Raw genomic sequence first — 23,782 nt, forward strand, 5'->3', positions numbered from 1 at the left:
TCATAAAAATGTCATAGTATAGTAAGTCATAAAATGTCATAAAAACGTCATAGTATAGTAAGGCACAAAATGTAATAAAATGTCATAGTATAGTATGAAATAAAAAGTCATCAAGACGTCATAGTATAGTAAGGCAAAAAAAGTCATAAAAATGTCATAGTATAGTATGGCAAAAAATGTCATAAAAACATCGTAGTATAGTAAGGCAAAAAATGTCATAAAAAAGTCATAGTATAGTAAGGCAAAAAATGTCATAAAAACATCATAGTATTGTAAGGCAAAAAATGTCATAAAAAAGTCATAGTATAGTAAATCAAAAAATGTCATAAAAACATCATAGTATAGTATGGCAAGAAAATGTCATAGTATAGTAAGACAAAAAATGTCACAGTATAGTAAGGCAAAAAATGTCATAAAAACATCATAGTATAGTATGGCAAGAAAATGTCAAAGTATAGTAAGGCACAAAATGTCATAAAATGTCATAGGCATAAAAACATCATCGTAAAAGAAGTAAAAAAATGTCATAAAACCATCATAGTATGTTAAGGCACAAAAAGTCATAAAACGTCATAGTATAGTAAGGCAAAAAATGTCATAAAAATGTCATAGTATAGTAAGGCACAAAATGTCATAAAATGTCATAGGCATAAAAACATCATCGTAAAAGAAGTAAAAAAATGTCATAAAACCATCATAGTATGTTAAGGCACAAAAAGTCATAAAACGTCATAGTATAGTAAGGCAAAAAATGTCATAAAAACGTCATAGTATAGTATGGCAACAAAATGTCATAGTATAGTAAGGCACAAAATGTCATAAAACGTCACAGTATAGTAAGGTAAAAAATTTCATAAAAACATCGGAGTATAGTAAGGCAAAAAATTTAATAAATGTCAGCGACACAAAAAGTCATAACAACATCATAGTATAGTAAGGCAAAAAATGTCATAAAAACGTCATAGTATAGTATGGCAACAAAATGTCATAGTATAGTAAGGCACAAAATGTCATAAAACGTCACAGTATAGTAAGGTAAAAAATTTCATAAAAACATCGTAGTATAGTAAGGCAAAAAATTTAATAAATGTCATCGACACAAAAAGTCATAACAACATCATAGTATAGTAAGGCAAAAAATGTCATAAAAACATTATAGTATAGTAAGGCAAAAAATGTCAAAAATGTCATAGTATAGTAAGGCATAAAAACATTATTGTATAGTATGACATAAAATGTCATAAAAACGTCATAGTATAGTAAGGCACAAAATGTCATGAAGCATCATAGTATAGTATCGTAAAAATGTCATAAAAACATCATAGTATAGTAAGGTAAAAAATATCATAAAAACGTCATAGTATAGTAAGGCACACAAAGTCATCAAGACGTCATAGAATAGTAAGGCAAAAAATGTCATAAAAATGTCATAGTATAGTATGGCAAAAAAAGTCATAAAAACGTCATAGTATAGTATGGCAAAAAATGTCATAAAAACGTCACAACTTTTTGTGCCTTATCATAGTATGACGTTTTTATGACATTTTTTGCCTTACTATACTATGAAGTCAACACGTACATTTTTCTACCGCTCTCCAAAAATCAACTAACATCTGAGACTTGTTTAAAAAAGACGAAGAGAAATTGAAAATAATGAGCAGTACGTAAAGTTTCTTTTGATTCATGGGTTTGGAAGATTATATGAGCAGAAAGGCTGCAGTGGCACTGTTGTAAATGAATTGAAATTTTTTGTAAATGGAGGGATGAACCGTTTGTGTTTGTTGTCAGTTATTTTGATAAAGATAACAATAAAAACTAATCTATAACTTTAAAAAAAAAAGTAGTGTGTGGAAAGGGTTTTATTTTGTTCCAGTCTTAATTCTAGACACCTTTGCATTGTGAGGTTGTTTACTGTGATCCCATTTTTAGCCCTAACAAACTGCACCGTGTCTTCTCCTACAAGAAGACAGACACCTCATCACCACCTTAGCGTCGTTGATTCATGGGGTTCAGCAGGTATTTTTCTCACCTGAGCTGAACTTAGAGAAAGATTCAGAATTTAAATGAATCGCTCCGCACCTGCTCAGTGTGAGTGTGCCAGATTTTATGACGTGGGGACTTGAATTCAAAACAGTTTCTGAATGTACCGTTGACCACCTTCTGCACATTGAAATCCATGCAGTGTTTGTTGAGTGAGTGAAAAGGGAATGTAAATACGGTGCAGAGCTTGAGAGGGAGGACAGAGACACAGTGAGGTCTTCTGAGGATAGAGGCATCAGCAGTCCTCCCTGGGTTTTTTTTTTGGAGGGAAGTTTATTCCTCTTGAAACGTGTTGCTACTCTTTTTTTTTAAGCCGAGGCAAGGTTGCACCTGAGCCATGAATAATGAATGAATTTTCTAAATAGGCTGCCTGAAATATTTACCCCCCTGCCCGCCCACCTGCCCTCCTTTCCACAGTTGTTTTCTTGAAGAAGTTTCTCTACTCAGGTGTGCAGGAGAGAAGAATCTGAGAACAGTGTTGTTTTCACTGAGTTTTGTTTCTCCCCTCTCCACACCTCCGCTCACTCTGTCCTCAACCTCTGTTGAACCCTGGCTTTTATTTTCAAGCATGAAATCACCCAAAAATACTCCCAGAGCCTTCTCTGTCCCCCCCCCCACTTCTTACCAGTTCCAGCCCTGCTTGCTGGACGGGGAGTATTTGTCCATCAGAGCGGTGAGCTTCAGCAGGGAGAGTTTCTGCAGAAGCAGGAACTGGGAGACAGACTGGTTCTCCACCCCTGGACTGGTGGGCAGAGAGGGCAGGCTCTGCTCGCTGGACCAGTGCAGCTGCTGGCTCACTCTGCTGAACACACAGAGACATGCACAGTCTTTAACGTATCACAAACAAGGGGAGACCAACAGGAACCAGTTAGCTCCCAGAGCTGCTGAAAATAAGTGTTTGTACTTAGATCTAAATACAGAAAATTTTATTAAATTCAAATGATGGTTGTTGCCTCATTAATTCGGGCAGCAGAGCCTTTGAATTTGTTCAAAAAGACCAATCAAAAGACGGCAAACTGTATGTGACAACATGTTTTGATCTGTTTAGATGGTTTAATAAAACAGATCCATTTGCATAAAAGAGATTAAAGTGCTGAATCACAGCAGCCCTCCAAGTCTGTAATACACTTTACACATGGGGAGGTAAAACTGTTGAGTATATAAACAAGTAAGTGAAAGATTTATAGCACTAGTCGGTCAAAATATGTAGAGTTTGTCCTGAAGGTGGCTCCAGAGGAAAGTCACATTACTGCCAAAATCTAAAGTGTTATCGATCAACAGTGATAATGTTTGCAAAATTCAATTCCCTTTCAGGACAACGTCAGGCTTCATCAGACTGATAATAGCTGACGTTGATATTTTGTTGGTTTTAAGTTGTATTGTTAAGGAACCAAAATGCAAGGTCTTCCAAATGATTTATGCTAACACCATCTTGACATATAAAATGCTGACATGATAGTTGTGAGCAAAACGTCACAATGTCAGTTTGACAACATTGGGTTCTGACATCAACCCGATTTTCATTTCCAATCAAAATTTTAACATCTGTCCAACGTTAGAGCCGCTAAAGTCCAACATCTTCCTGACGCTACATTGGCATCTGGCGGCAGCTGGGCTAAATGCTAAAATTAGCGTATTGGCATGCAAATGCCGTATTCAGTTCCAAACAGAGCCAAATATAGAATGCTGTGCTACCTTTGGCATGCTAACATGCTTGCAGATATCATGTTAACAACTATTGGATACCAATATTCTGATGATGAACATAAAGCATTTACCATGTAAGCATGCTAACATGATCACAGATTCCCATGCTAATGTTTGCATATGCTTTTTTGCTTCAGATCTATGTTGTCATTAAGATTCATCCTCTAAGGAACATCTGTATTTAATAAATTTTAATTCATCCGATAAACAAAGGTTAAACAAAGTGCTGGAGCGACAGGGATTCCTGTCTTTCGAGCCAATGCTAGTGTGGTTAAAAAGTAGATCCATAGATGCAACATGTGGAAACAATACATATAAAGACACACATAATAGTGTACTAAGTCAGTACAACACACACAGAGAAAAAAATTAGAAAACAAGCAGCGTCCATCAGAATACAATGATGATGTGACTGCCTTTACATTATAGGAGACGCTTCATAACTTTTTATTGCTCATATCTGAGAACAAATGTGCAACAACTAACAGTTATAAAAGCAGCACTATAAAAAAAAGCAATTAAAACTATACAACATTTTATCTTAAGTGCGTCGCAATAACTTCACCAGTCTTACTTTGGTTCATGCCTGAGGGAATAAAAGCCCCTTAACTGTCATTATTAGTGTCCTGCTTACGCTTACAAATGTCCAGGGCGACTTTAAGTATCCAGGAAATTGCTTCTATTTCCTAGACCTGATTTTGAGTTATTTTTTTCATAACCTTGAATTATTTTTTACAGACACTTGTGAAGCACTTTCAGTTTTATTTATGTGAAATATGAAATGTTTTAGTGTTCAGTTGTTGTTTCTTGCATTACACTCATAAGCTCTCTCACCTGCTCCTGGGCTGTGGCGACTTTGGCTCTTCTCCGTTCACTGGCATCTTCTCACAGCTCTCCTCCTCCTCTTCCTCCTCCCCCCCTTCTTCCACCTCCTGCACCTCCAGGTGGATGTGGCTGGGCGAGGACGGGCAGGGGGAGGCTGCCGAGGAGCAGGTGGCAGGTGAGTCCTGGGTGGAAGAGGAGGAAGACGAGGAGGAGGAACCTCTCTGACAGTCATCCTCGGACAGGTTCTCGGACCAGGTGGAGACCAGCTGCTGGAGGTCGCTGATCCTCTCCAGCACGCTGTCCAGAGCTGAGAAAACGTCCTCGTCTGCCAACAGCCGACTCACCTGTGTGGACAAAATCACACGTGAATTACAACAAAATTTCTCATCACAAAGAAGTCAGACTACAAACTTTTCAGGCACAGTTTTATGTGTTTTGATTTAACTTTTAAAAAAAAGAAGATTTAAAGACATTACTAACTAAGCTTTTTTACATTATGTATTTTTTAACTTTCTCTCCAATGACTGATTCAGTACTTTTTTTTTTGCAAAGTAAAGGTTAAAGGTTCTGTTGCTTTACCTCAGTTTTGGAGGAGCTAAAGTTCAGACGTAGATATAACTGCTTCCTTAAAAGCCATTTCCTAATAATATTTTATGTAAACTTTTACTCCCATGGCCGCCATCTTTTTGTCAAAGAGGCTGCCAGCTTTATTCCAAATGACTCCTAGAAAAAAGAAAGTGTCTGAATCAAAGTGATTTATATGAGTTGTCAAAGACGACTGTATAGTTTCAATCGAAAATGAAATTTGATATGAGCACTCACAAAATGATTTCTGGCTTTATGGGGACACTCCAACTCCATATGGAGCTTAGCTTAGCAAAATCAATAATGTCGATTGAATTACCGTTGCTTTTTATAGATTTATTGATATTTTTCAGGGGATTTTAATCTTTTTTTTAGTAGAAAAGAAGGTGAGTCAAAGAGAGAAGGGGGGAGAGAGAGAGAGAGAAAGAGAGAGAGAGGCTGCTGCTTGTGTCTTATTTATGATTTGTTTGATGGATGAATCTGTATTTGATTAGTGAAGCACAGTGTAAAACTTTTAACGAAAGAGGACAGATGTCAGTATTTTACTGCCTCATTACACAAAATAACCATAATATATTGCACATGTTGATCCCTAACAATGATAATAACTTCACCAAGTGATCATTTACTACAAACAGACCTCTGCAGTCTAAATACACTTAGTGATGGTCCCAGAAGTTTTATCTCAAATTTCTTGTGCTTTTATATGAAATATCACACACAGAGACACACACACACACACACACTAGATGTTGCAGCTGTGAATCTGCGTCTGACACCAAAAAAGTAAATGTGTTTTACTGTTGTTTTTTGGTGCATGTGAAGTGTATCGTACTGTCTTGTGTAGGATATTATAGTGCTTCTTTGTCTAAACTAACTTTTAGAGACAAGTAGTTTTGTTCTGTTTCAGGGTAAATTTTTAACATCTGGTCAGGAACCAAAAATGAACATTTGGCACCGTCCACACTAAAACGTTTTCATTTCAAAATGGCGCTTTAAAACGAAAACGATCTGCGTCTAGACGAGTGTTTTAGCTCTGTACCACAAAAGATCCCCGCCCATACTGTAAACACATACATACGTGACCATTCACGTACACTGAGCATGCGCGAGCCGGTGTAAACAGGAAGCAGATTATCTACCCTGCATTTGATTGGTCGCACACAATACTATGAACGAGGAACAGCAAAGACAGTCGTAGCGATAAAATGGCGACTTTAACTGAGCAACAGGTGCGAGCAAAGACAACAAGATAACAGTAACGCTTGTAATTTGTTATTCATGTTGCTTTCACTACTGCTAGTTGAGGCAGGTAACATCCAATCAGGAAGCGACCGTGGGTGTCTACGTCATCATCAGCGTCTGCCTGTCCCAGAGTTTTCAAACGAAAACAACAAAAACGGTCAGCAGCGTTTCTGTATGTCTCCATTTTAGGCGCTCGTTTTAAAACTAAAACAGTGGTGAAAATGTGGATGTAGCTTGACACATTTGCAGTTTGTTTGTTTGTTTGTTTGTATGTTTATTTATCAATGAGCATTGAACATGTCAAATAAAATAATGAAAATTAAAAAAGCAAGTACTAAGTATTTCACTGTTATTGTTATTCTAGTGTACAGGATTATGATATTAGTCATCCAGAAGTTGTCTCTTTTACCAGCTCATGATTAAATGAATGAAATGAATAAATTAGTACTTTACTAATCAATTATTAATTTATGCTATGAATAATGAGTAAAATCTTAAGAAAGTGTAAGACAAATGTTAGAATTAGAAAATTAGAAACCTTATTCACCCCTGAAAAGAATGTAAATCAAATTTCAAATAAGTGATCAATTCATATTATAAAATGTAAAAATAAACAAATAAATGTAAGTGCAGTATCAGGCCTTTGACCCACCTCGGACTCCTCACCCGTCCGTTCAGCGTCGCTGCCACTTCCTCCGCAGCCACCTACACCTTCAGGCAGCTGCTGGTGGTCGGGCACGTTGTCGTAGATGCTCGCCCGATGATCCACCACAGCCAGCGGGCTGGGGACTGCGGCGCCACCGCCGCAGCAAGACGAAGACGAGGGGTCCTGGCCGCCAGTGGCCAGCGACGATGTACCACGGCGGCAACTGTTTCGCCCCCGGTAGCCGTGAAAGCTGCCGGTCCTCCAGTTGACGGAGGTGTCGTCAATGATGGGGGACAAGATGGCGTGTTTGTGCGCGAGGGAGGTGGGGAAGGTGCCCGGTTTGTGTCCGTGGGGGATGTGGAAGACCAGACTCTCGTGGCTGCTACTGCTGTTGTTGTTGTTGTTGATCTGGTTTCTGTAGTCCTGAGTGAATAAAGAGAAGGAGACACTACTCACTAAACTTTAACATATCATTCAAAATATCAAAATAGTGATATTTGAAATTACCCAGTACCATATAGACCACTTAGTGTTACATATAAGCAGCCTGAATGGGTTCGAAATTGGTCACAGTCTGTTTCTATTCAATGGAAAATGTGAGTAGAACTTGTCCTCGGTGGAGAAATGAATGGTGTGCAGCCACAGTGGCCTTTAAAAAAAAAAAAAATGAATGTCCTTGTTGAACACTGTGGTTAAATGTTCTTTTTCTATTACGACCCTTAAAACCCTGAATCATGTGAATACTGTAGCTCTGAGTTAACAAGCAGAAGACTTGCTTGGTTCTTGTCCTTATTCACATCAGTGATCTTGAACATGTGTGTTCAACCATCATTTCATCATCATTTCTACAAGTTATTATAACACAGTACTGTACAACAAAGCCTGCTGGGGCCAGAAACACAAGCAGGGAGACAGTAGCAGGGTTTCCATTGCAAGTTTTGGTGAATTCATTCTTATCTATGTTCCCTTTTTTTCTCTGAAGGCCTCGACCTTCTGGACTGACCTCTGTTCCCGCGTGGTTCTGGTTGTTCCGGGTCGTTCCGACCCCGACGCCGCTGTTGGAGCGTTTGCAGTTGCTCCTGACCCGGGTGACCGGGCTGGGCGTGCTGACGGTGCTGCTGCTCTCTGAGTGGCTGTTGCTGCTGCTGCTGCTGATGGTGTGAGGGGACGAGGGCGAGGAGGACGCCCGTCTGTCGGGTCGACCCTGCAGACTGGAGACAGAGAGTAGGAGATGTTGTGATAGAACCTTCTGGTGTTTTTGAAAGACCACAATCCACAACCCTCACCTTGATGGGCAGTGCAGCCTCTCCATCCTCTCCTCCTCCTGGATCAGAACCGGCCCGCTTATAACATGCCGGGCCCGACTGCCGCTGCTGCTTCCACTGCTGTGTCCGGAGGGGAGCAGTCCCGTCGTCCCCCTCAGCCTCAGCTTCTCCATCTTCCTCAGCAGACTGGTGCACTTCTTCCTGGGCGGTTTGTCTGGGAAGCAGCCTTCGGTTTCCAGACTCATGGTGGATGATCCTCCACCACTTTCCCCGGGGGAAGGGGGTCCACTGAATGAGGTGTCCAGGGAGGGGGTTTTATTCGTGGAGGAGCAGCGGGAGGAGCTCCTGCTGGTCTCCTGGTCGTCCGTGGTGCTAGCAGTAGCGGCGGCAGAAGAGGCCGTGATGGCAGCAGGTTCCCTGTGGCTCTTGTGGTGTCCGTCGTGGCCTTCGCTGTCAGTGCTGCTGGAGCTGTGGATGGAGCAGAAATCATGGCGGTCGCTGACGTCACACAGAGACACATCCTGGGCTCCGCCGAGGCTGTCAGTCAAGCGAAGCACGTCCACGTTGAGGCGTCGCCATCGTCGCGTCCGCCTGTCATAGGTCCAGTTGGGGCTGATGGCGCACAAGTCCTCCTCGTCACAGTCGTCTCCCTGGAAGAAGGAGGACAAGACAAAGACTCACAAATATCTGCATATTATACAGACACACTGCAACACCACTAATATATGCAGAGGAGGGACATGCACACAGTCTGCAAACAGAAGAAGAGACGCAAACAAACAAACAGAGGTCTGAAATGTACACAAACACACCAAGATGTTTTCAATAATTTATACAAATATTTATGCAAGCAAGTGTTGTGAAGTGGGCTAACTTTATATTTCGAATTTAAAATGTAGTTGGATTGTTTTGACTATAAAATAATTATTTAACGTGGATTAAGCAAAACTGTTTGACTTAATCCGTCACAGGAGAATTGTTATTGTTGTATTATCAATACGTCTGACAGTTACTTTCTTTAATAATTGATTTGATTATTCAGTGAATAAAATACCAGAAAATAGTGGAAAATGCCCAGAAATGCCCAAGTGAACATATTCTAAAGTCTTGTTCAGTCTGACCAAAGGTGTTGAGTTTACTGTCACAGAATATATGAAAACTATTAAATATTCACAATTGAGAAGCTGCTACAGGTGAATTTTGGGCTTTTTTTTGTGTGTTTCTAGGTTAATTGTGTAACTTGATTATAAAATACGTATTTATATTATTCACATAATAGAAAAAAATATCACAGAAATATTAAATTAATTATGAGATAAATTACAGTTTAATTTATATTATAATGATATAAACCTCAAGGCTTTTAAGATCCATGTGTCTCAAAGATAATTCGTTCAGCTTTTCATGTCCTCTTTTCCTTTTACTTTCTTTTCAGATCTTTACTTCCTCCTAGAAAGAGACTCCACTGAGGAGGAGGAGGAGGAGGAGGAGCTGTCAGTTGATATCAGTCAAAATCAAGTGATGCTTAACGAGCAGATTTCATGGTGTGATGCCCTCCGCCGCTTCAGCTGCTTCGATATGAGAGTCCTGCTGCGTTCGCTCTCAACACTCACCCTGCGTTTTGATCTTCGCGGTTCCAGCCTCATTTCCACGCATTTGTTTAAAGTGCTTAATCTCCTGTAAGAGGAAGAGGAGAGGAACGTGGTGGTTATGTCATACAATGATAGGGACCTGTTAAATGCACCATTTACCGGCAGAATATACAGCGGTACCGTATACTCTCATCATCTATCATCACAATATGGCATTTCCTACGTGGAGGCCAGTTTGATCCCTGGACCAGCAGGATTAAAGTGAAGCAAGAGCAGCACGTGAGACCGTGGTTGTAGTAAAGTGACTGTGTGGTCAAATGAGCGCTCTGTTGCACCTGTAACCACCAACCACTCCTCCAACCTGAACGACCGCACAGGTCGTTCTGTTCAACCCTCTGAATCGACCCATGTCTCTTGAAATAGCGCCCCCCTCTGGCGGCAGGCGTACTGGACCTCGGTTGTCATGGTTATGATAATAAATAAATAAATAAATAACGATAAGTTAGTTGCATGCACTTGTTACCTGCAGAGCGAATCAAGAGCATCCTTATCCAGGAAGTAGTGATCGCGCTTCGCCCACTCGATGTCAACAGGGAACCTGCAGTCTGACACACAAACAAAGACGAATGACACAATAAGAAACCGCTTGAGACACGGTCTGTACTTACTGCGTCTCGTCTCGGAGCTGATGGCGGGCTGCGTGTGGCACAGGATTACATTAACTGCCTCATATTTACCTTTGAATAATTGCACATACTGAGGGAAGCCGGCCGCTCGCAGCCAATCACAGGCCTCCTTGGCTTCGATCTCTGTAAACAGTGAGAAGGAAAACAGCATTTGATTCAATTATAATCATTTCATGCTCCGCCCGCTTTAAGAGGGCAAATATTTGCACTTAATCAGTCGCCTGTTTATGAAGTTTAATTACATTTGCATTTGCATTTGCACAAAAAAACATTGAGAAAGAAAAACTGGAGGCACATACAGGCTATTAATTATCTCTGAGGCCAAAGAGGCCATTTTAATTACTGCTAATTGGCTGAGAGTGGGGATGGGTGCTTCTGAGAGAGAGGGAAAAGAGGTTTTTTTCATGTTTGCCTCCTCTTCATCTTCTATCCATCTGCCTTCTCTCTCTCTCTCTCTCTCTCCCGCTCTCTGAGGCTGTTGCAGCAGATCAACAGGACAGTTCTCACATGCCTCTCATTCACCAGTGATACTCATGAAAAAGGATTTATCTCAGAGGAGCACTGCAAGTTTCTCATGGACAATATTGTAATCTGAACATTATGAATCAGGCGTCCTCACTTCTGTCTTTCTCTGGTGATTAGCCACCATCTTGCCACAGTTTCAACAAGATCTCAGTAAAATTGAGTCCCTTTTCTCACTTTGACTGTGGTATTTGAAGAGGGACTGTCTGTTGACATCATCAGTATTTGTTCAAACTCTCAGTATTCAGACAGTATCCAGAGAGAACATCCAGGTAGGCTGCATAGTATCTCTTTGCGTTTGCACAGGCTGCACTAATGTGTTTCTTCTTGTTAGAAAGTCAAACTGAAATTAAAATGTATTTTTCTAAGAGTTAAGAATATATATTCTTTTGGCTTATGTGGTTTAAATTTTTTCTTACTATTTATTTTTCAGTGTTTATAGCACGGCCCCCTACATTCGTGACCTCCAGGGAGTATGATTTTCTTTTGTTCCTGTAATTTGAGTGGTTTAATATTTATAATATCACTACTGTTCCAAACTTGATGGCATGATGGGTCATCCATAAAGTTTAATGTTGCATTGTGTTTCGTTTTGTTTGAATTGGAGTACATGTGAAGACACTGACACCAAACTCAACTGCAGTCAAGTATTTTTGTGGAAATTGACACACTGTGTTAGAAAAAGGCTGAGTGGAGAAAAACAAAACGTTGTCACTTGAAGCATAAAAAAAAAAGAAAGAAAAGGTTTTGTTGATCCAGGATGTTTACATTCAGCTGCAACAGAAATCATTTTCTCAGTCTGGCTGCAAAGCTCAGAAGAGGATGTGGATTTTCTGAGGGGTCTCAAAATATTTGTCCACCACAGCCCTCCCTGAAATGTTAAACCTGCTCTCTCCATGCATAAGAGGCACCGTTGTGGGTAGAATATTGCCAAGGGCATTTCTTGTTTTCATATTCAGACAGCATGAAATATGGCCGACATTAGCCGACACTAAAGAACAACAACAGCAGTTTGCCCATGACTGATCGGTTCTTCAAACACTTCTTGTCTGGTGGTTGTGTTTTTACTGCCTACTTATTCATTCAGCCAAGATGAATGAAAGGCGCTTAATTCACATTTTATTCTTTGTGACTTTTCAAAAGTTTGCCTAAAATTCACTTGACAGCAGGATGGAAACTTGGCTTATGATGTGGTCTCGCTGTTTCCCCTAGATCCCTCGGGGGTCAGGAGAACAGCATGACACAAAGCAGATGGTCCAGATATGTAAACAAAGAGGGAGGGGGGAAGAGGGATTCAGCGAATATGGCAATCTTCAGAATGACAGACGGGAAAGACAGAAAGAGAAACTGACTAAAAGTCAAGAGCAGCGGATGGAAATTAAAGACTGAGTGGTAAAACACAGAGGAATTACCATAAGTATGTATATCCTGACCCTTCAAATAACCTGCTGGTTAAACATCAGAGCGCTGAGCCTATTTTCCGGCGTCACGATGGGTTTGTGACATTTGAGATAGAAAAGGGATCAAGTGTGCTTGCCGAGCGGCGGTCTCACTTGTCCGTGAGAGGTTCTGTAAATCCAGGGATATGTGAATCTACCACAGAGAGAGCCCCTGAACTTAGCAAGGCAGCCGTAGCGCTTTTTTCGCCACCGACATCACTCGGAGCAACCTCCCATTTCGCAACCTTGAGGGTCACGAGTTAAAAAGCTCCAGTCATTTAAGCCAGTTTTCCACTTTAAATAGGCCTAATATCCTGCTTTAAGGCAACAGTGGCTCAGAGCTCAGAGAAGAGGCTTCTGTTGGAAGTGGTTGAGGTTAAAGTCCTTAAAGCCTGCAGGGAAAACTGTAGTGAGGAAACAGAATCATTATTAATAATAGAATTATCTCAGGGTCCTTGAGTAAAGCATTCAGACTCAAATCACTCCAGGGCAGTTGTGGAAAAAAATGGATTACAGTTGTGCTGTAGGCATATGACTGTGTTAAAGGAGTGCAAACCAGAGGAGTCAGTCAAACCTGGACAAAAAGAGAAAGTAGATTTTCTTTGATTTCTCACGTTATAAGGTGTTTGGATGTTAAAGCTGCACTTGGCCTCTTTGCAACTCCAAAAAGGAGCAAGACAAATGAAAAATGTAGACATTAAAACGCAGAAATCCCAGCGGCCACGATCAGTAAACTGCACACATCATGTTCGTGTTTACCAACCAAGCCTTCCCCCTGTTATCACCCAAAGATCAACCTGCATACTGAGGAGCTGAGAGGAGAAAGATGAAATATCTGGAGCCACTTTTCTGTATATGAAGTGTCAACTCAACTCAGATCAGCACTTTTTTTTCCATTGACACTGATTCACCCCAGAAGTCAAAGGATATTTCTGACTTTGCTAGCTTAGCAACATGCTAAGTCAAATTGCTAACACTGCTGCGATCTGTAGTGTAAAGTTGTAGATAGCTAGTACATTTGTCAGAGACAATTTTTTAAACAGTTTTTTTATATTTCTGCGGCAGGTTTTAGGAACAAGAAAGTACTAGAAAAAAATAATCGTAATAAGAGAATGAGACACAAGCTAATGAAGACAGGCTAGCTACGCTGCTAAACAACAACGTTAGCAAACATTTTAGCTACAGCTACCAACTTATTCTTCCTCACATATTCCCTTGTGTTATCAACGCAAATTCAATGTAAAATGTATGTGGAAAACATTAGAAAAAAGTAAATTCAATGAGAGAGCACAGCTAATAACTTAGCTAATAACTTAGTGCTAGCTTGCCACTGTTAGCCAGCTTGCCTAGCCAGTGCTCACTCTAGCTAAGTCATTAAAACTTCAAGGTTGAACATGACAGAAAACCAATAGTGCTACAAATGAATTAAATGGTGAGAATGCCCTTTTGTCTTGATACAGGAAAACAGTGGACTTGGTTGCACATTTAATGTTGTGAAAATCTTCAACTCAATTGTGTATTATCCTCTTAAATTATGGCTCTTGTGCATTATTCCATATTTTTCATGTAAATGTATTGTGTAGAAACCGACCAAATGACATCAGAGCAGCCAGGTATGTAATGAACGATTGATTAGAAAAACAAAACCCCCATAAAAAAGGGGGTAAGAGGAAGGAAATCTGGCACAGTGTGAATATGGAACTACGTCTTTGGACGACAACAAATCATTTCAGTTGGACGTGGACGGGGTGAAATCAACACATAAGAAGAAAGTCAATGACCCACAGGCATGAGAACAACCCTAATTTGTATCTGACCTAATTACCACATGAATTACAACTCCAGCGAGAAACAAAACACTCTGCACCTGTCAGAAACAACAATCAACTTTATACTCCGCCTGCATTTTTGGTCACTGATCTCAACTGCCACATTCAGGGGCCTCTCTGCTCAGCTCAAGCGTTTACGTAAGTGATTGTATCTTACTGGGCTCCTGGGTTTGAGCATGACCACAGCAGGCAGTGGCCTCTTCCCTTTCCAAATGACTTTGTCTCTGAGGAAGTTGTGATTTGGCCCCTCTGGGCTCCGATAAGAGATTTGGATGTGTGATTAGGCCACTCCACCCTGCTAGCGCCAGGAAGCTGAATGGTGTGTGCCTGGATGCGGAGAGGAACTGGGGGATGGCGGGGGGTTACGTGCTCGGTGGACCGTTTGTGTTTGGGTGTTTATGTTTGTCTGGACACCAAAGCACTGACCTGGACTAACAGAGTTACTGCTTGCCATAAATTAGGGTAATTTAAAGATTAAAGTTTATTTTTGTCGGGGCAATCACTGCAAATTACTTCAACAGAAAAGACAGTTAAATGGCTCAAGGATTTGATGTTCGTTTTCGAAATATTTTATTCCTCTTGTGTCACAGTGGGATGTGCATCATTATCCTCAAGAGTCAGGATTGTGAATTATCATTATCAGTCATTAATTATTAATTATTAAGAGTCAGTACCTTACTGTGAGTTCAAGAACTGTGTACCTCATATTCTGCTGTGTTAAATATCAGTTTGGTTGTCTTTGTTTTTCTTTTTTTTTCATATTTTAAAAGATGAGTTTCAGTTTCCAACTGTCGTCAGTGTATTGTGATCAGTTCTCACATAACAGCAGCATTGGTCGTCTATTTCCACAACCCCCTTTTTAAATGTGATCACTGTATGCGTGTTGCACAGATCAGATACAAAAAAAAAGGCTTTAAATTCCAAGAAGTATTCAAGATGGCCTGAAATCTGATCGCTCCAACCACCTTGAGAGGAGATGAGAGATGCATTTAGCCATATTTTGAGAAGATGTAAACGCGCCCGTCACTTTACTCCTCCAACAGTGTCGGTCAGCGCTCTATGGAAGAGCATGTTCTCCTTGTGAAAAGGCAGCTTCTCAGCAATTACGGTGAAATTAGACATCAATCTTCCCGTCTCATTTAAAGTGGAAGGAAACAGCGGCTTCAGCGACTTCAACTCATACACTCATACAGAAGGTGCACTGAGCTGTTGTAGCGTTTATCTGATCCCTGATCAGTTCAACTGCTGAGTGATCTGTGTGGGTGAGAGAGCACTGGTCTGTATGAGTGAGGGAGCAGCATGAATGAGCGTGTGAAGACGGTAAAACTTTTGTTCGTTTATAGATAGTTGTTAGCTTACTAGCTAAAGTGCAATTGTTGTAGCTAACTGTCGGAGCATGTATGTTATCCTGTGGTGTTTTTGGAAGCTTCTGTTTCCGAAGAGTGTTTTTTTAAGCTCAGAGTGGGCTGATCCACTGTTGCCATCTTGCCAGTGCCTAATTAGAGGAACTGCAGTTTTTGGTGCTTCAGTGTTGGCTTCATGTTTCAGCTGCCTGGAAATGACGCATGTAAACGAAACTTAACTACATGTTCATACAACTTTATGTAATCAGCTATGACATGGTTTGGCGGCAACCAATCAGAAGGTAGAAGTGCTCCACTCTAGAGAACACTAGAGAACACAACCGGGTAAACTTTTGTTCCCATCAAACATTTGTTCCCACGAACAATAGAGGAGAAACTGATAATTACAGTGGCGCTTTTCGCCATCCTTTACGACGTTTCCCTGTTTGTTTACAGAGACTTAAATATAAAAAACAATGCATGGAGAAAGGTGTCTGACATTGTGGGTGTTCCAGGTGAGTTGGTGAAGTGCAGTCTATAATAAATTTTGTGAAAACTGTGCTCTCTGACTGACTGTGTCTCACCACATCTACAAAAGGCCAAACAAGCTCAAACACTCTCAGCCATATTCCCGAAAAGCCCCATTCCTACAAAGTCCAATATTTAACTGATGTTCGAAGGCTTTCAAACCACTTTTACGCTTCGCTAAACACCTGGCGTTGCTGGTGGGGGATAAAGTGCAGTCACTGCTCTGCTTGCAGTTCAGGGAGATGCTTGAGAGCGTCTTGCGGGGCCTCTAGAGGTGTGGTTGAAGATCACAGGTATGTCAGCTGTCAAAACGGCCAGCAATTTTTTCCTCTTCTTTTTCACTGTTTCTCTGATGGTATTCCCCTGTCAGTTCAGTCAGCTCGGCAAGGGGAAAGTTAAGATGTCTGCGGTCACGAAGGGCCGGAGGGGCAAACACTCAAACTCTACTGTGTGACTCACAGTGTGTGTGTTTGTGAGTGTGTGTACAATGCAGCAGTATGTTGTGTCTGGACACATATTTTTTTATGGCAAACCGGGAACCTTGAAGATAAACGCTGCACAAAAATCAACTTTAATATGTAAAAAAAAATTAATGTTTTTTTAATCAAAAATAAGATGCTGGTGCGTCTTTACCTCACTGATGTGGACTATGATCAGCAAAATGTTCATATATTACAAGTCCAAAAAAAGGCTGTTAAAATGTCAAGGTAATCTCAGTGATGGATCCTTGAGTGATATCCAGTAATAATCCTGCTTGCACAACAGATTTTCTTTTTGATTATCCAGAGGAAATTAGTTTGAGGAGATTTGCAACAGGTCTGTTATATAAAGAGTTCTCTGAATGAACTTGAATCAGCCTGGAGCAGCTTATATAAACCACAACTCAAGAAAATCCTCTCTCGCATTTTGCCACATAACTCCATTATAAAATGCACACATGTAAAAGTGTTGACAGGAACTGCAAAGGTCAATTATTACTCTTTGTATTATTATGAAATCTGCTGGGTGAGCAACTTTCATATGAATGAAACGGCATTAGGTTAGTGCGCACATGAGGGAGCCCCTTCCCCTTATTAATGACCCGAGAGGAGAAGTAATTACATTATGAACTGTAACAAGTATAAAGCAGCAAAAAAAAAACTGCTCACACTTGTCAAAACGTATTAACCTTCTAGCTGCGTGATTCTTCACCATAACAATACACTGCATTAATTTCCGTCACGTAGATGACTCCCTGAAAGAGGCAGCGATTACAGCAACAGAGCAAAGATCAAATGACAAAGTAAAAACAATGCAGACAAACAGTGGCAGCAGGAACAATAAATCTCAAATCCTTTAAATCCAGACACTAAACATCATCACTGGTTTATTCAGGACACCCAGATTCAACCTCTACCACTATTAAACTATAATAACACAGCAGAAGCATAAAGCATACAAAGAGCCATCCCCACAGGATATACATGCTTTACATTAATATTTATTCATAAAGGTGTGAAGTGGTCTTTAGTTGTACTTAAATAATCAATAAAATCAAACTGCAAGCAAATAGATTTTTAAATATAATTTGTAAGCACTTGAATGCTTTTATTTCTGGTGCTACAACATAACGTCAAATAAAGTGTTGTTGGTTTTGATGGCTGTATTTGTAATGACGAACCACGCAGCCTGTGGTGTTGGTGAGGTTAAAGTCCTTTATGTTGATCGGCAATTAACTGTGCTGTTAGAGATGATTCACTCCCACAAATTGCCGTGATTCATTAAATTCGTCTACAGAAATAGATCTCAGGAAGCTAAAGTCACCATGTCTTACTTCAGTCTTGTTAGAATAATAAAGCACTTCAGCTCTGCCCAATAAGAGCTGTTAATTATTTAATCATCTAACCATCTTATGACGTGCATGTTGGCATTGTCTTAACATAGTTGGGGTTTTAGTACCTTTCCCGTGGTTTCCCATTTTGAACTAGTGTTATATAAGTTTGATTTCTGAACATTAGTTTGCTGTTTGTTCTATAAACAATAAAAGGCCACAAGCTAATGCTGCCATTTCTTCTTTAAAGACAAACACAGGAGTGGTCAGACTTTGTTAAGCCCCCCAGAGAAAGATCAATGCAAACAGGAAGCAAAATAATCCAACAACAAAAAAGACAATCTACAATCTAGCATCAAGCCATAAAATCCATGTCTCACAATCAATTACACTGAAGTGACAAGTTTAAACAGGAGTTCTGCAGAGTGACACATGTCCTAACATGACCCTGACAGACCGGCGTTAACCAGGAGCAGTCCAAGAAAACGCCACAGTTAACAGAAAACGTCATAACGGCCACAGTGATGAAGATCCTGACTCCTGCCGTTTGTCACAGGCGTTGGGACTCTGAGAGCTTCAGCTGCTGCGAAACATCAGCCCTCCAATCAGGTTATACATTCCTCCAACTGAAAGAGATTAAGTGATATCAGCACGGTCTGGAGAGACCTCCTACACCTGTTTGTCATGTAGAGAAGTTAGCCAAAGGTTAGGTTCGTGGACGGATAATCATCATAATACAAGTCCAATCTATAATGGAGAGTTTGAAAGTCAGAAAAGAGAATAAACTGTCTCTCTGCACCAAAATCGATTCTTCTTTTCCACTAATTAATTTATTTTAACTCTAAAGATGGTAAAAATGAGAAGGAAAAGAGAAGTCGCTCATTACCAGTAGAAATTTGCAACCAGTCACAAGAAGTTTTAGAAGTCCAAAGTCAAACAGGGAAACAGCCTCACTACAGGTCGTCAATCAAGCTGTCAAAGACCAAGTTCATGTTCAGTGTTGAAAAAACTGTTCATGCGTCTCCGTGTCATTGTCTTTAGTTTGTGTTTAATCCTTTAGACATTTAAGAAAAGTAACATTCGTTCTCACAGATGAAGTCTGGGAAAGTTGGGAAAAGTTGAGTGTAATCTATAATCCAGTATTCGTTGTGTTGACTACTGTTGCAAAGCAGATTGCCCCTTGGGGACAATAAAGACTTTCTAATCTAATCTAAAATTGTTCACTTGGCATTAGCTTCCATACAAACACACATGTATGTTGCAATTTTTTATTTTCTTGTATATAAATAGTAATTTTAAATAAATTTCTACCCACTTTTTGACTCTTGTGGGTCAAGCACATATGATATGCTGATTGGTTTTTGTCCTTTGGCATTTCTATATATGTTTGTTTTTAATCAATTTTACTATTTTTATTGATTGTTTTTGTCTTTATTCTGGTTCCACTCTGGCCCTCCTCTTTAAATGAATCTGAATTCATGGTTTAGGTGCTATACAAATAATTTGAATGATTTCTGATCTTTCATCTAAGTTCATGGGTCCAAGCCACACACACACACACACACACACACACACACACACACACACACACACACACACACACACACACACACACACACACACACACACACACACTGAGCATGACCTGCCTCACCCTCAGCTGGCAGGTATAGCTGCATTAGCTCATACCCAGGTACAGTATCATAACTCCTGTGCACTGTTGCCCTCCGTTGCTAACAACAGTCCGTCCTGAGCCTCGGTGCCAGTGGAAAGATGGCTTCACTTAGCTCAGATGAGTATAGTCTCAGGTTACCATGATGCAAATTGGAGGGACTACAGGGGCATTTCGTAGAAGCAGATATGACACAGCCCTGCAATGCGCTCCCGGGCAACAAACCAGCTGTCACCGGGCCAAGCAAAACACGGAGGGAGAAGATTTCTTTATTTTCTTTAATCTCGGAGCATTTCATCTGCTCTGTTCTGCCTCCAAAACGAGCTCTTCAGGTCATCTGCCAACAGCTACTGAGAATCTTACCTACCAAAAATTTTGTGTGTTTTTACCCGTCAGATTGAATTATATAAACTTTTTTTTGGAAAGACTGACCCTGCAGTTCTGTGTCATGGTCAGAATCAGCCGAGTTGCCTAAAAAAACAGTGATTACATCGTCTCGCAGAGGCAGCACACATACTCTTGCTTTACCATTTGTGGTGTGGGAAGGCTCCGTTCGTCATCCTCTTGAATTTAGGCGTTGTCAGTGAGGAAATGGCCAGAATGACTCTGCAGGCAATTAAGCTCGTCCTCTACCAGTTTTCACATTCATCATATTATTCAGGCTGTACAAGAGATGATTTAGGAGTTATATGACTGTTGAGACATCACTATGAACTTTTCTAGATGCCTTTGCATCTAATGGAAAACTGATGGAAAAAACACAAGCATGTGAAATTGTGATTATCCATCCGGACCTGTTTCTGCATTAATCTGAAGTACGAATGCAGCTGCAGATTTCATTCTACATTCACTTGACCTCTGCTTAACAAAAGCTCACGTAATTCAGCAGAGGTGGTTCAGCTACAAAGTGAGCTCACAAGTTTTTACGTTGGTGTCTGTGAAGCTCAGGATTAGCATTCAAGCAAAGAAGATTTAGATGAACCTATTGATATAATATGCTTAAAGGAATAGTTTGACATTTTGGGAAATGTGCTTACTCACTTTCTGGCAGGGAGTTAGATGTGAAGATCGATACCACTCTGTCCATCAAATGTTAAGCCACAGTCAGCAGCCATTTATCTTAGCTTGGTACAAGGCCTGGGAATGGGGGGGGGGCAGCTACTCCGGCCCTGACCAAATGTATCATAGCAGCACCAGTAAAGCAACTGTTTAACATATTATAACTCGCTTGTATAAAAGATCAGAGTGTTAAAATGACGGTTTGCTGTTTATGTGGAGGATCATGTCTTGGATGGGACCAATAACTTCCTGGCGACTGCTCACAGATTAAACATAAATGAGAAGAAATGATGTAATGTGCTAATTAGTGAGCTTCATAGGTGGAAGTAGGTGGATTTTGTAACCTTAAAAACTTACAAATAGCTCCTTTAAGCTAAGCTCGTAATGCCAGCCCGACAAAGGAGAATACATTCACCAAAGAGCCAAGAGTTTAATTTTTAATATTAATGAAATTTTGAGTTATTTTCTAATGTAACCATGACTGGGTTGTTTTCCACACCTTGTAACTCTCTCAGTAACTTTAATGAACAAAACAAGTGAGAAAGTCTTGATGTTATTAACCAGGTATCGCTAAATTATTCAGCGAGGAAAAAAACGTCGGATAGTTTGGGCTCCAAAATTTCTCACCTCTACAGTGAATCTGAAAGTTTAAGTTGTCCCGTAGGTGTTTAAATTTTTCATAGTTAATGAGCCACTTGTGCAGTTAGGTAAAAACAACTGCAGCTCATTAACTGTTCAGGAGAAACTAACACCAACAGAGCTCTTGATGAGTGTGAGGTTTGACTGCACAGTTTTAAAAATACACTAAAGTTAAGCTGTTTTTGAAAAAAAAAAAGAAAAAAGTAAACTGATATATTATTATTTATGAGATACCACCTACTGTACTTTGTTTTTCTAGGACTGTTCTGACGAATATCTGGTAAAAGGAAGATTAAGTGACACCAGCACCTACAGAGTAGTTTGCTCACACCAAACACTTTGAGCTATCAAACTGTCAACAGCATCACATTCAGAATCGAGATTCGGTGTCAGAATCAAAGAGTGTGGGTTTCATACTAAAGCTACCATCTTAAAAAATAATCCACCCGTTGAAGAAGCACGCTGCTTCATGAGCTGAGCAGGAAATGGACCAGAATGCAATGCAACTAAGGTCTTGACAAGGAAAAGTCACTGTCTTGATCTTACTAAACAACCTGGTCAGCTACTAATTATGTTATGTTTTATTTTACTTTTATGCCTCACATTTATTTACATTCAAGCCACTAAAAATACAGTAGATAACAATTTGGATGGAAAACAGTTTTATTTGCTGCTAATTGAAAAAGATTTTTAACCCCTTCTTCCATATATATTGATGTATGATGATTAAGCTCAGCTTTTAACACCATGTTCACTCACATTCACTGTCACACGACATGGTGAGAAAGTGTCAAAGACTACTACATGTCATGTAATGTCCACAGATGTTACCTTTGGAAGCAAAAAGACAAGACTAAAACCAAAACTGCAGATATCAGGTCACATATTTCAAAATAAAGGCATTAGTTTTTGATTAATTTGAATATAATTTACATACAGTAACAGCAGCTACACATACAGGTGTGTATTTTAAAGTTTTTAGACAAAAACTCATATAATAGAGTCGGAGTTTTTGCAGTTTTCTTTAGCGGGTGATCAGTCCTCTCCAATATGTGACATTTTGAAAGTAACCCACGCACATTCAGAGCGATTCCTACGCTCTTCCTGCCAGAGAAAAAGCTTTTATTCTACCAGAGTTCAAAACCGCTCTCATGATGTTTTCAGGCCCACGGCTTTCAAACAATAAAGAACTCTCAGTCGATACTGGAGTGCTTCAAATTCCTTTTTTTTTTTGCCTCATGAATGAAGAAAAAACCCTATTACACTTTGATTTTCACCGCTGATACAGTATTTACTCAAAAAATGAGTTGTAAAAAGTACCTCCACCAGAAGCCATATTCACTCCAATCAAGGCTCAATTAGGTCCTCATTAAATACAACTCAATAAGCTAATTAGCAATCATCAACTTAATGAATGTCATCAAGCACCAATTGTCAATTGTCATCAAAAAGAAAACAGGCAGAATTGAGAAGCTGGGGTTCTCATTATCTCCCTGTCTGTCATGTAACACAGCACAGGAGATGTAACTCAACATGTACTCACTTGTGATCAACATGCTTCTGAAGGTCTGAAGTCTTGGATGAGGGGCGGGAAACTTTTAGCAAACTTCCATGTCACCCATTAGAAGTGATGTGGGCGCAGATGAAAAGAACTAGAGTTTTTTAAAGAATTAAATCCAAAAGGAAAGGTCATATATCCAGAGTTGTAACAGAGCAGTAAAGTCCAGTTGTGCTGGTCATGTTGGGCATCGTGTTAATGAAGTCATTGTTGAAGATTTCCCCTTTCCCCTACCACTCCCCTTCCTCTGGCCCAGACCGGACCATCTGAACCACCAGGAGGGGGATGTCCTAAAAATAACCCAAGGGAAACACTTCAGACACTCGAGCGCCTGCCTGGGGGAGGCTGAAATTACTTTGTAATTTCTGTGACCGAACGAGATGTGGGAGAAGTTGTGGACAGGCTGGTGAAGTTTGGGAGATAAAATCTGGGAGAGGGTGAATGTTGCTGACCCTCCCTGAGAGGAAATGATGGATCCCAGAGTGAGCTGGCTGCCCACTTGGTACAGGAGTGACCACAGATTTCCACAGGGCAGCTTCCAGCCTGGCAATTTGTATTTCCCCCCCTTACTAAAATAGTATAATTTGAATCAGGCTGTTCGGAGAGTGAAATGAGGTTTGCGGTGAAACTCACAATACAAATCAATAATCTCCTCTGCTCAGGCTCTGCATCACAACACTTGGTAGGTGGTAAATTTGCAAAGAGAAAGAGAGGAAATTAACGAGATGAATTTCTCTCCTCTTTGAGATTGAATACTTCCCAACTGCTCCGATCTCTGACCTTCTCATCACC

The 23,782-nt window shown here is 40.2% G+C and overlaps 1 protein-coding gene across 2 annotated transcripts in view; it reads right to left on the reverse strand.

The window, feature by feature from the left end:
• Positions 1-23,166, reverse strand: part of LOC111233092 (rho GTPase-activating protein 7-like) — a 42,322-nt gene extending 19,156 nt beyond the window's left edge. The window contains exons 1-9 of one of the 2 annotated variants that reach the window (XM_022760853.1): positions 22,976-23,166; positions 10,643-10,714; positions 10,429-10,510; positions 9,927-9,990; positions 8,335-8,963; positions 8,052-8,259; positions 7,055-7,471; positions 4,582-4,916; positions 2,666-2,839 (exon numbers count right to left, since the gene is read on the reverse strand). In XM_022760853.1, coding sequence (XP_022616574.1) covers positions 2,666-2,839; positions 4,582-4,916; positions 7,055-7,471; positions 8,052-8,259; positions 8,335-8,963; positions 9,927-9,990; positions 10,429-10,510; positions 10,643-10,714; positions 22,976-22,988 — 1,994 coding nt within the window. In that variant the 5' untranslated portion in view covers positions 22,989-23,166. Of the gene's footprint in view, positions 1-2,665; positions 2,843-4,581; positions 4,917-7,054; positions 7,472-8,051; positions 8,260-8,334; positions 8,964-9,926; positions 9,991-10,428; positions 10,511-10,642; positions 10,715-22,975 lie in introns of both variants that reach the window. The other variant, XM_022760852.1, reaches the window with a different exon arrangement.
• Positions 23,167-23,782: the final 616 nt, after the last annotated feature.

This window comes from Seriola dumerili, unplaced genomic scaffold (genome assembly GCF_002260705.1).
Source record: "Seriola dumerili isolate Sdu_G_001 unplaced genomic scaffold, Sdu_1.0 BDQW01000367.1, whole genome shotgun sequence".
Classification (NCBI taxonomy): Eukaryota; Metazoa; Chordata; class Actinopteri; order Carangiformes; family Carangidae; genus Seriola; species Seriola dumerili.